The sequence below is a fragment of the Heteronotia binoei genome, chromosome 15, assembly GCF_032191835.1.
Source record: "Heteronotia binoei isolate CCM8104 ecotype False Entrance Well chromosome 15, APGP_CSIRO_Hbin_v1, whole genome shotgun sequence".
Classification (NCBI taxonomy): Eukaryota; Metazoa; Chordata; class Lepidosauria; order Squamata; family Gekkonidae; genus Heteronotia; species Heteronotia binoei.
The window spans coordinates 65,615,176-65,628,564 of record NC_083237.1 but is presented as its reverse complement, the minus strand read 5'-3'; the positions used below and the strand labels follow the sequence as shown (position 1 = coordinate 65,628,564).

The 13,389-nt window shown below is 50.3% G+C and overlaps 1 protein-coding gene across 1 annotated transcript in view; it reads right to left on the bottom strand.

Annotated features, from left to right (window-relative positions):
- Positions 1-5,915, bottom strand: part of SCN4A (sodium voltage-gated channel alpha subunit 4) — a 97,738-nt gene extending 91,823 nt beyond the window's left edge. The window contains exons 1-3 of the mRNA XM_060255861.1: positions 5,598-5,915; positions 3,408-3,526; positions 2,108-2,197 (exon numbers count right to left, since the gene is read on the bottom strand). Of these exons, the coding sequence (XP_060111844.1) occupies positions 2,108-2,197; positions 3,408-3,526; positions 5,598-5,864 (476 nt within the window). The 5' untranslated portion in view covers positions 5,865-5,915. The remainder of the gene's footprint in view (positions 1-2,107; positions 2,198-3,407; positions 3,527-5,597) is intronic.
- Positions 5,916-13,389: the final 7,474 nt, after the last annotated feature.

Below are 13,389 nucleotides of genomic sequence, written 5' to 3'. Positions count from 1 at the left end.
AAGATATTGGATTTATATCCCGCCCTCCACTCCGGAGAGTCTCAGAGCGGCTCACAATCTCCTTTACCTTCCTCCTCCACAACAGACTCCCTGTGAGGTAGATGAAGATATTGGATTTATATCCCGCCCTCCACTCCGAAGAGTCTCAGAGTGGCTCACAATCTCCTTTACCTTCCTCCCCCACAACAGACACCCTGTGAGGTGGGTGGGGCTGGAGAGGGCTCTCACAGCAGCTGCCCTTTCAAGGACAACCTCTGCCAGAGCTATGGCTGACCCAAGGCCATGCTAGCAGGTGCAAGTGGAGGAGTGGGGAATCAAACCCGGTTCTCCCAGATAAGAGTCCGCGCACTTAACCACTACACCAAACTGGCTCTTTTGGTATTATTTTTTAAACTTAAAATATAAACATGCTTAAAACTCTTGCAATATTTGGTTTAAAATGGAAAGGTGGGGAAATAGTGGGATTTTGCAATGCAATTTTAAAAATAAAACATCAAGGGAAAGCACAAGGATCACACAGCAGAAAACTAAAATAAATAAATAAAACGCTCTCAGCCTGGGAAAACATGAAACGGCAAGGCATTGCAAGCTTCTCTTCCCACCCCTCCACCCCGGGTCTACTCAGATTAGTGATGGCTCTCAAGTGTAATATGCCCCTTTGGCTGTGGGTTCCCACGTTACAGTACTCACTAGGCACTAGTTCTCACTCCATTGAGCAGAGACAAAGCTGGCTCAAAGCATCAGCACTTGATTTGCAAGGACACAACTCCAGGAGGCTTCAGCTGGCCATAGGATTGCTGGGAAGTTAAACTGAGTTCCTCTCCATTGAAACATATAGACAAAGTTGCAAGGAAAACGTGGAGTAGATTTTCCATTCACGTCTGCTCTACCCGGAAGCCTGAGTGAAAATCCATTCAGCATTTTCTTTGCAGTTTTGCTTTCTGCTTTAGCCTCTGCAAAGAGAAGGCAGAAGGAGCTGAGAAGGTTGCAGCCTCAGAGCTTCGAAGAGTGATGACAGGGAGGAGGGGGGAGAAGAGAGCCCCGCGGACCTGACTGAAGTCCTGGGTGGGCCAGTTTGGCTCATGGGCCGCGTGTTTGACATCCCTGTGCTAGCGTGTCCTGCACATGACGTACCTGGCATGATGATGTCACTTGCAGGTGACCTGATTGTGCCACACATGCTTTGTGTGTGAGGGAGGCTTCCCCCGCTGGCAGCCAGGTAAAACCTGGCAACCCAAGTCCTCTCCCCACAAAGCTGGACTGCCCACCCAAAGCACGGGACCAGACAGCTGAGCCTGAGTTCCAGTTGCTTGTCACACAGGTCATCTTCATTTACAACGCTAGGCTCAGCCTGTGGCTGAGAGAAATGCTGCACGTTCTTTTAAAAAATTGTTTCCACACTGCAGAATGGCCTCTTTCCCACACAGCATGCTCTGACATGACAAGGAGCACACTCTGGGAAGTCTCTGCGCCCTGGCAACAGTAGGGGGTGGTGGGGGGGAAGGGAGCCATCTTCCAATCTCTCTTGTTCAGGGGTCCCCAACCTTTTTGAGCCTGCTGGCACCTTTCAAGTCCCGACACAGCCTAGTTGAGACAGCCACAAGTGAGTGCTGCAAAGTGGTTGTTGCAGGTGGTAAAGTGAGCTACAGAATGACTGTCTCAGAAGACCTTCAATCACACAGAACAGACCCTTGTGTTGTGATGGCAGCGGCCGCAAAGACATATTTAAAAAAATCTGTACGGCCGATTAAATATCCAGTTGCCAATCTCAAGCCTTGCAGGACAAACGCCTCTCCCACTTTCTAAAAACACTTGATGGGCAGCAGGAAAGATGTCTGCAGACCCCATCCCACCCCCGCACCACACTGAGGACCCCTGCACTTGCTGTTCTAGATGGAATTAATCCCCAGGTTAACAGATGCCAAGCTGATTATCGTTGCTGCAAGCTTTCGGACCACACAGAGTTCTTCAACTGGTCAACTATCCCTTTTTTGCCTATTCCTGCTCCATTGAGATTCCCTTTATTCCACCAGCTGAAGCTGAAAGGAGCAGGCAAAGAATCTGCAGAGGACAAGAAGCAGGAGACGGAAGAAACACAAATACTTACTCAACGTTCTTGGCCCACGATGGCGGCTCACTCATGGCCATGAAGACACAGTTGGTTAAGATGGTGATCATTATAAACATGCTGAATAATTTGGAATGGCGTTAAGGAAGGACACTTGGGCCTTGCTGGAATTTTTATGACAAACCCGTTTGATAAAATTGAGCCAGCCTGGTGCTGCAGGGCCTCAAAGGGCAAAGGCAAAGGTGACAGCCGCATCCTAAGCAGAGATGCCATCCAAGTGGACTTTAGAAGGGTATAACCTGTAATGAAGAGCCCCGTGGCGCAGAGTGGTAGAGCTGCAGTACTGCAGTCGGAGTCCTCTGCTCACGACCCGAGTTCGATCCTGGCGGAAGCTGGTTTCAGGTAGCCAGCTCCAGGTCGACTCAGACTTCCATTCTTCCGAGGTCAGTAAAATGAGTCCCCAGCTTGCTGAGGGGAAAGTGCAGATGACTGGGGAAGGCAATGGCAAACCACCCTGTAAAAAGTCTGCTGTGAAAACGTTGTGAAAGCACCAGTCGGAAACGACTGGTGCTTGCACCTTTACCTTTTTTAACCTGCAGTCTGGCCTCCTGTACAGAACAAAGCCTCTTTGAAATTCTGTGGGGCACATTCTGAAGCTCTGGGCAGAGCAGCCTGCCAGAAAACTGGACCTGCCTCTCCCCGCCTCCCCAAGTAGCTGTGCAAGAAGCCCAAATGCCACAGAATTCCTTGCTACACCATTGTGTTTTCCTTGGGAAAAGGGGATACCCTGGTTTGAACATATATATGAACATATGAAGCTGCCTTATACTGAATCAGACAATTGGTCCATCAAAGTCAGTCTTGTCTACTCAGACTGGCAGCGGCTCTCCAGGGTCTCAAGCTGAGGTTTTTCATGCCTACTTGCCTGGACCTTTTTTGGAGATGCCAGGGACTGAACCTGGGACCTTCTGCTTACCAAGCAGATGCTCTACCACTGAGCCACAGCCCCATTCATGGCTCTCCAGGGTCTCAAGCTGAGGTTTTTCACACCTATTTGCCTGGACCTTTTTTGGAGATGCCAGGGATTGAACCTGGGACCTTCTGCTTACCAAGCAGATGCTCTACCACTAAGCCACCGTCCTTCCCCCCACTTCAGGGTTTGGAGGCCCTCCCCCCACTTCAGGGTTATCAGAAAGTAGGGGGGTGGGGTTTGAATGTCCTCTGGTGTTCCTGAAGTTGCAGCTGTTAAGATCTATATTCTCATCAAGATCTGTATTCTCTAGAATCTCAACAACTTCCAGAGGACCCACATCATTGTCCCAACCAGCGGGAAGGATATGAATGGATTAGCACTTGGATGGCCCCTCTCCGGAAAATATTGAAGGGGTCTAACATATAGAGGGCAGGGGTAGCGCTGAACCGGAAAATGGTCTTCCCTTTGTTGAGGATGATGTATGTCTAAGAAAGAAAGAGAGAGAGAGAGAGAGAGAAAGCACGTTCTAGTAGCCTCTAGTCCCACCGCAAATTGTCTTTTATCTCTGACATCTGGCAGAATCCTTTTTGTATTTTGTAACGCAGCACTGGTTTCAGCACACACTGAGGCAGGGCATCTGCCAGGGCCCAGGGTTTCTGGAAGGGCCCTCTGATGCAGAGCCCACCCCCCAATCCCATACTTCCTGTTGGGCACAGGAGCCTTGTTCCTGTTTGCACACACCACACAGTCCCATCATGGAAAGGACATGCAGCCCAGAGGAAGGTCCACGAAGGAGCAAGGGAAGGGAGGAAATGCAGAACCTTGTGGACGTGGGCTGGCTGGAAGGGACCCCACAAAACCTGGGAGCCACCCTGTTGCAGTCTGCCTTGAGTCCTGGGAAGAAAGGCTGAGGAAGCCAGTAAATGAATACATACCTTAACCTCATAACCTTAAGCCACTACGCACCCGGATCCAGTTTCTCTTCCTGAGCGTTATACTTTAATACTAAACAATGCACTTTCAATGCATTTTTTTTTCATATGGATTTTGCCAGTTTATGCGGTAAAATTCAGACGATCAGAAGTGCCCCTTGGCAAGGCTTCTTTTGCAAGCTCGAGAGCTGTTGACGGTCAGTTTATTATTACAGTCATTGACCAGAGTTGTCAGGTACCTCCTAGTACTCCAGGTACTCCCTGGCAGTTGGTGGGGGTGGGGTAGACTTACCAGCAGAAAAAGGCCTAGGTTTGCATCATCTGCAATGCAGTGATGTCACTTCCAGCACACACTGGAAGTGACATCATTGTGTTGCCAGTGGGACAGGGATGCTCTGGTATTTGGCAAAAACTCTGTTAGGTCGTTTTCGCACTCGCCTTCCGCCGGCGCGACCCCCCTCTTCACCGCGCAGGATCTGCGCGGATTTCGCACTAAACGCTGCGGAGCAGCCAGAAAAGCCGGAAGCTCCCGTCGCAAAAGCCGCGCAAACGCCAAACTGCTTTTTGGCGGTTTCAGTTTGAGCGGCTTTTGCGCCGGGAGCTTCCGGCTTTTCTGGCTGCTTCACAGCGTTTAGTGCGAAATCCGCGCAGATCCTGCGCGGTGAAGAGGGGGGTCGCGCCGGCGGAAGGTGAGTGCGAAAACGACCTTATAGAAGTAATTTTTACCATAGAATTTTTGCCCAGATACCCGATCCTCGTATTGTGAGCAATGTGATGGCATCACTTTCAGACATTGGATTTTAGAAAGGCATCTATGCAGCTTTTTTTTTTGGTAGCAGGAACTCCTTTGCATGTTAGGCCACACCCCCTGATGTAGCCAATCCTCCAAGAGCTTACACGGCTCTTCGTACAGGGCCTTCTATAAGCTTCAGGAGGATTGGCCACATCATGGAGGTGTGGCCTAATACGCAAAGGAGTTCCTGCTACAAAAAAGCCCTGCATGATGTGTGCCTGGAATGTTTCCAAGGCCAGACTTGCCAGGCCCCAAAGTCCCTCTCTTCTTCTCACCTAACTCTTCCCACTAGGGTTGCCAAATCCAATTTAAGAAATACCTGGGGACTTTGGGGGTGAAGCCAGGAGACTTTGGGGGTGGAGCCAGGAGACATTAGGGGTGCAGCCGAGATCAAGGCTGTGACAAGCATCATTGAACTCCAAAGGGAGTTCTGGCCATCACATTGAAAGGGACGGCACACCTTTTCAATTCCTTCCTTCCATAGGAAATAATGAAGGATAGGGGCACCTTCTTTCGTGGCTCATAGAATTGGACCTCCTGGTCCAATCTTTTTGACACTTGGAGGGTATTTGGGGGAGAGGCACTAGATACTATATTGAAAATTTGGTGCATCTACTCCAAAAGACAGCCCCCCCAGAGCCCCAGATACTCACGGATCAATTCTCCATGATTTTCTATGGGAATAAATCTCCATAGGGAATAATAGAGTTCCCAGCAGACATTTCCCTCCCCTCCCCCTGCTTTCTGACGACCCTGGAGCGGGGGGAGGGCCTCCAAACCGGGGGATCCCCTGCCCCCACCTGGGGATTGGCAACCCTACTTCCCACTCACCTTCTCATTCTTGTAGTAGGGGTCCAGCTCTTCCAGGGCAACCCCAATTAAATCCAACGGAGGGTCCCCATAGATCATCGGAAGGCTCTTCCCTTGCTCCAGGTCACTCCGGGGCTTGAGCTGTGGAGCTTCTTCCAGGACCTCTTCATGGTGCTTTTTCTCGTCCTTGGCTGCCGCCTCAGCAATGCGTTTCTCTATCTCCGCCAAGGACTCACGGGTGAACGGGCGCAGGCAGTCTGGGCCCGGGATGTGCGGTGGGGCTACCATCTTGGCATTCTGCTCCTGGCCCACCTCTGTCTGGCCTCACAAGGTAATGGTGGGAAGGCTAGAGAAGGCAAAGGAGACAAAATTTCCTTTCGCACGAGACCAGTGGCACCAAGGCAATGTCACAGTGGGCTTTAGACAGATTCTGACCACTAAGCAAGAGCTCTTTTAGAAGCACTCAGTACTTGGAAGAACCACCACGAAAGCAGCTCGAACAAGCCTGAGCTTGTCCGAGTTGGGAAGCTAACCAGGGTTTGGCCACAGTTAAGACAGAGGGCGTTTTCTCACTGACCTAACTCCGGAGCGAGGTCCCTCTTCACCGCGCAGCGTCTGTGCGGATTTCGCACCAATTGCTCCGCAGAACTCGGAAGAGCCTCAAAGTCCCGCGGCTTTTGCATCGCAAATGTAAACCGCCAAAAACCAGTTTACATTTGCGACGCAAAAGCCGCGGGACTTTGCGGCTCTTCCGGGTTCTGCGGAGCAATTGGTGCGAAATCCGCGCAGACGCTGCGTGGTGAAGAGGGACCTCGCTCCAGAGTTAGGTCAGTGCGAAAACGCTCAGAGGCTGGAGACCACCAAAAAAAGACAAATACGGCCATGGCTTTTTTTTTTTTTTAGCAGGAACACAGTTCTGGCTGGCTTGGTGTCAGGGGGTGTGACCTAATATGCAAATGAGTTCCTGCTGGAGACAGCTATGTGGGGAAGGGCAGTGGCAAACCACGTCTGCTCATCTCTCTTGTCCTGAACACCCAGCAGAGGGGCTCACCACAAGTCACTGGGGAGGTGAAAACACCGTATTCCTCATTCAGTGCAGACTGGCTCTCCATTCCACACAGCAATCGGAAGAGCGGTCTTCTGAGGGGAGGCGTAACATTCCCTGATATCAAAAATATGGATGTCTAGAATAGGGTTGCCAAATGCAGGTTAGGAAAGTCCTGGAGATTTGGGATCAGAGCCATGAGAAAGTGGTTTTGGGGAGGGAAGAAACATCAGCAAGATAGAATGTCACAGAACCCGCCTTCCATCTTCTCTACGGGCACCAATCTGGAGAGAGCTGTAATTCAGGGAGATCTAAAGTTCCTGGCTGGAGGTTAGAATACCATATCCCTGCCATAGAAATATTAACCCGAGGACACATTAGTAAGAATTACTCCAGCGTTTATATAGTACTGAGTGTTCAAAACATTTCGGAAATCCCAGCAACAACCCTGCCAGGCAGACCAGATTGTCTCCCTCTACTCTTTCTGTCCATAAATTGGGCTCAGAACCACAGACGATGCGAGAGATCCATACAGCACTGGTGCTAGGGTGGAAAGTGCCCCCACCCCCAACTTCCCAGCTGTCCCCTGTGTCCCCTGCCGCCCCCATCAGGAAGGCCTGGGCAGCTCCTCCCTTGCTGTCAGCCTGCCTCCACCACCACCCCCCCAGCGGTGGCAGCAGCGGCAAGAAGAGGCTCCTCCAGCCACCGATGCAGCCAAGGCAGTAGGAGAAGGTGGAGCAGCAGCGGGGAGGAGCTGAGAGTGGTGAGGTGGGGGGGGGGGGCGTGGTGCTTTTATTTGCAAAACTGGGAAAGGAAGGCTGGTGGCTCAGTAGGGTTGCCAAGTCCAATTCAAGAAATATCTGGGAACTTTGGGGGTGGAGCCAGGAGACATTGGGGGCGGACCCAGGAGCAAGGGTGTGACAAGCTTCATTGAACTCCAAGGGAGTTCTGGCCATCACATTTAAAGGGACAGCACACCTTTTAAAAATGCCTTCCTTCCGTAGAAAATAATGAAGGATAGAGGTACCTTCTTTTGGGGCTCATAGAATTGGACCCCCTGGTCCAATCCTTTTGAAACTTAGAAGGTATTTTGGGGAGAAGCACTAGATACTATTCTGAAAATTTGGCACCTCTAGCTCAAAAAACAGCCCCCCCCAGAGCCCCCGATACCCACAGATCAATTCCCTATCATTCCCTATGGGAATCGTTCATGGAGATGCATAATGGCTGTGGAGGTGAGGCTTCCCCCGCCAGCCAGCTGGCAGGGGAAGGGGGAAGCCTGTAAAACCGGGGGATCCCCCGCTGGGACCTGGGGATTGGGAAGCCTATGGCTCAGCCTCCCTTGAAGGCTGCTTGGGGCAGCTGTGGGGAGAGGGGGGGCAAGAGGGGACGCCCAGCACCACTGTAGGCCAGGTGGCACTCTAGGTGGCCACCTACCTGACCCACTCAGACATACCGGGCCTATAATAATCTCAAACGCCAACATTTATTCATTTGCAGCTTTTAAAAGGTGTCAGGGAGTTTCAGAGTTGATCCAAGAAACAATGCATGTTTGGGAGTGGGCATGTTTAACCCTACCCATGCCATTTCCTGATCAGCCCCCCCACACACACACACTACCCTTAGCCCTACGCGAGGAGGGGGTGGGGAGACAGGTAGAGATGTTTCAGCAGCCTTTGCCTCTTGGCTGTTTCTCCAGCTGCCCTGGGCGATCACCGGAGGGGTCGGGTTTCAGCAACAAGATGACTCAGGTCATTCCTCCAAGGAAGAGGAGGGAGGGAGCCAGGCCTGGCCCCACTGCCTGCCTGGCCTGCCCTACGCAGAGGCCTCTCCCTTCTCCCCACCCCTCAGCCTTTCCCTGGGCAGACAATCAGCCACATCCACTCTTCAAGCCCATCAGGCCAGATAAAAAACTAATCTCTTCTCCTTCTGTTTGTTCAACTGATTTGGCCACGCTTGGCACCCGGCACAGCCCCTGAAGCCCGGCTCAGTCAGTCAACGAGTGGGATTAAGCAGCAGCAGCAACACGCTCCAAGCTAAATCCGGACAAGTGAACGACTGGGCCCCGGGAGGGTTTCCCTCCCCCCACCCTGCCTTGAGTCATTTGTCACGTTTGATGTCTGAAAAGAGCATATGAACGTCTGAAGCTGCCTGATACTGAATCAGACCTTTGGTCCATCCAAGTCAGTATTGTCTTCTCAGACTGGCAGCGGCTCTCCAGGGTCTCCAGCTGAGGTTTTTCATGCCTACTTGCCTGGACCCTTTTTTGGAGATGCCAGGGATTGAACCTGGGACCTTCTGCTTCCCAAGCAGATGCTCTACCACTGAGCCACTGTCCCTCCCCCAAAAGGTTTGGGACCACTGGCCTAATGAACGTATGAAGCTGCCTTCTACTGAATCAGACCCTGGGTCCATCAAAATCAGTATTGTCTCCTCAGACTGGCAGCGGCTCTCCAGGGTCTCCAGCTGAGGTTTTTCACACCTATTTGCCTGGACCCTTTTTTGGAGATGCCAGGGATTGAACCTGGGACCTTCTGCTTACCAAGCAGATGCTCTACCACTGAGCCACCATCCCTCCCCAACATATGAAGCTGCCTTATACTGAATCAGACCCTTGGTCCATCAAAGTCAGTCTTGTCTTCTCAGACCGGCAGCGGCTCTCCAGGGTCTCCAGCTGAGGTTTTTCACACCTATTTGCCTGGACCCTTTTTTGGAGATGCCAGGGATTGAACCTGCTTACCAAGCAGATGCTCTACCACTGAGCCACCGTCCCTCCCCTAGGGTTGCATCTGGCTCCTCTCTCACTTCATCTCACCCAACTTCTCTCCTTCCATACAACCTTCCAGCACCCACCTTGGACTGGACAGCTTTTGGGCAACTCAGTCCCGGGGGGGCCCCCAGCACAACCATTTCCTTTCTGGTGATCACGGGGTTCCCGTTTCAGCAGCACGAAAGCTGGCTGGATCCAACCTACCCTCAGGTCTTGCATGACTCAAAACCCTCAGGATATTTGCCTCTTCTCTACCATGTAGGTTGACACACTAATTTGTGCGATTCTAGTGGAACAGGGTCATCTACTTGTGGCTAGTGTGGTCTGGAGTAGATGAATCAGAGGAAACTCTGTGGCCTCACAAAAATCCATGCTCAAACCACAAGCCCCTCAAACATCCAAATACTTCTATCCAAATCTATCCAAATACTTCTTGAAAACTGCCATCTGTATGTTTCCACTCCTCTAGCTGTCTTTTATTCCTTTACATTTTAACAACATGTAGAAATATTCCCATTCTAACTTCCCATCCCACGAAAATATTCTGTTGATGAGTTAACAATTTAAAATCAAATTAGCACCAAATTATTTTGACTGTTTTAATTATTGAATGTATAATTTTATAACGCGGATGGTTTTAATTGTTCGTTGTGGTATTATGCTGTGAGCCGCCCTGAGCCTGCTTCGGCGGGGAGGGTGCGATATAAATCAAATAAAAAAAACATTAAAAAATAAAACAATATAAAATAAAATAACAGTCTGTTAAAGGAAACAGCCTCCATTTTCCAAATATAAAACCATCAGTCACATTTAAAACATATCAATCAGTTCAAGAAATAACTATAAAAAAGTAAATGATCCATATATTTGATCAGAGGGAAAAGCTACTTATAAAAATTCGCAACAGCGTGAAAACAATTTCTAAGCCAACGTCATTCTATGAGGACTACCTGCAAAAAGGTGAGCTGGTGAACACATATATGAACACATGAAGCTGCCTTGTACTGAATCAGACCCTTGGTCCATCAGAGTCAGTATTGTCTTCTTAGACTGGCAGCGGCTCTCCTCTAGGGTCTCCAGCTGAGGTTTTTCACGCCTATTTGCCTGGACCCTTTTTAGTTGGAGATGACAGGGATTGAACCTGGGACCTTCTGCTTACCAAGCAGATGCTCTACCACTGAGCCACTGTCCCTCCCCTCCCTCCCTGGTGGGATTCCCTTGGAAGGACACTTCCTGGCTGTGGTTCTTCTGTTGGGAAGGGCTGGCCAGATAGCCCAGTTGTTGGGGCACGAGGAGAAGCACCCAGTTATGACCTTGGTGCCCAGGCAGTCTACACAGGAGAGATTCTCTTGCCTTTCCATTTAGAACTTCCAAGGGAATGACCAGCACTTTACATTGAGTCTAGAAACTGCCAACAAGTTGTAGAAATAACATAGAATGGAAGTAAAATGCTTCTTGTGAACTCACACACACATTCCTCTACTGAAAAAGTTTAGCATATCTGATGCCTCTCCTCAAATCACACCGCAAGTTTCAAAAAGATTGGACCGGAGCAGGAGTGGCCTTACCACTAGGCAGACTAGGCAACTGCCTAGGGCGCTAGCCTTCTGGGGGCACTGAATTGGGTAACCCCATGTAGTTATCACTGGGGGGGGGGGGTGCCAGATGTTAGCCTGGCCTATGGAGCCGCCAAATAAGGTGTAATTCTGAGCAAAGAGGGTGGGGCGAAGGCTGGAATGGAACCGCCGCACACAAAGGCTGTGTAGGATGGAATGCCACTTGCTGGAGGGAGGTTCCTAGTGGGCGCAGCTCCACCCTCTGCACGATGCTTTTGTTGGCTTCTCAAAAACAGCTGGCTGGCTCCTGTAGAAAAATGGAATACTGAACTAGATGGGTGCCAAGGGCATCGTTTGCCAAGGGTGTCAAAAACCCTTGGGCCTGTCTTGGAGAGATCAGCAAGTAAATCTGGACTTATGTGTCACCATATCCACAAAGTTGGCAACCCCTGCTCGACATCATAACAGCGCAACCAGCGGCTACCAGAGAAGAACAACTGGCTGAAAGGCAAGCAGCAGCTATCCGTTCATCAACTTTATTACGCCCACATGAGAAAAGTCGTTGAGAGAAACTCTACGTCAGTTCAGGCAGGTTTTAAAATACAAGGGAAAAATGTCTGTCCAAAGTAACCTTCCATGGCTTCTGTTTTCCAAGGCCATGCTCATTCTCATATTCTTCCCCAAAGACTTGAACTGCTTGCTTTTCAGCCCTGCCCATTTTTAGCCCTCCTCTTTCGCTTTTTGCTACTGGCCTCACTTTTCCGCGTGGCATCAGGACCCCCTTTCCCATCTCAACCATTTGCAACTTGAGATACAATTTCCAGGTGCTGGGCCTTGCAGCAATCTATCCCACCGCCCTGTAATGTAATGCCTGCATATTTTGAACCTGTCCCCATCTTGGCCACTCTCCTCCGTGGGCTACGATGAAGTCAGAGTCCGGCCCTGATGCCTGCCTTAAGGGCTAGAGAACAGCTCGGGAATACTATGCAGAACAAGAGCCATCAAATGCTTCCGAATGCCCAAGTTAACAAGAGATTAACGCTGTTATTATTCTATTCTGGTCCTAAATTCTAGTCCAGATGTCTTCCTCATTAACTTTCTGGCAAAGGAGTCATAGCCTCCCAGGCTGGGATAGAGACCAGCTCTGGTTTTTTGACCATAAGCAAATGGAAAGAGAAAAACAAACTCCTCTGGTCAAGGGGCCTTGGAGCTCACCCAATGAGTTCCAGCAGGGGCCTTTTCCTCACTGGCAGAAGAGAACCTCTCCATCAGTGTTTTAGGGGGTCCAAACTCCATTTTGATGCTAGGCTAAAACTTCTTTATTCGGCAAAAGACCTCTTTAATGACAGGCAGAACTGTTTATGTTCCCCTGTGTCTATAACCCTCAGTGGCCAGACCGCCTCCCCTGGTTTAATCGTCAAAGAATCTTCATCACCTTCTGTTGCGTCTTGCATTTCGGTCCCTGAAATTCCAACACAGCGTGGCTACGCGCACTGAGGTGAGCCGAGGGAAACTGCGGGTCACCTGACTGAAAGGGGCTGAGGGTGACCGCCAATTAAGATCTGTGGTGGGAACTTTAACCGGGCAGGATTGGACCTGCCAGGAAATGGGTTGTTCCAGGTGACAGCATATAAGAGGGGACCTCGCCCCAACATGTTGTCTTTGTAATGTACTCCATAATAAAGTATGTTTGCGGCTGAATGTCTCCGGACTCCTTCATCCGTATGTTTGCGGCTGAATGTCTCCTTCATCAACTCAAACTGTTAATGCGTCAAGTGGATAAAGCACCTGTTCACAGGTGACTGGCTTGCTAGTTGTAATTGGCCGTCTTGCTTCTTTCTCTCTTTGGCTAAAAGATGGGATTCCAATCCACACGAATGTTTGTTCGCAATGTGTTGAGGCAATGGATGAGTTCGGCAGTCTTCAGGGACTGAAGTCACCCGGTAACCCCCGGCAGGGGATAAAGGGGTCAGGTTGCCAGCTCCAAGTTGGGAAACTCCTGGAGACTTGGGGGTGCAGGGATACCAGTGGGGTGCAATGTCACAGAGTCCCCCCTCCAAAGCGTCCTTTTGCTCCAGGGGAACTGATTTATGTAGTCTGGAGAGGAGCTGGAATTCCAGGGGATCCCCTGATTCCACCTCCAAGACTGAGACCTTTGAGAAAAAAGGACCCTGCATGGATTTTGATCTGACTTGGCACCAGACAAGGCAAGAATGTTTTGAACATATTTTAAAGGAATGACAGCTGCCATTTCCTAACAGTTCAGACCCACTGAGGGCAATATCTGCAGTTATCAGGAAGCAGTCCTGTTCTTCTTGTCATGGGCTCCAGTCCCATCAGGCTTGTCACTTTAGGCCAAGCCTAGAGGGCTGATCAGCAACCAGACATTTGTCATTTTGAATCAAAACTGTCGGTGGGCTCCCCGTTTGGTACGCTGAGCAG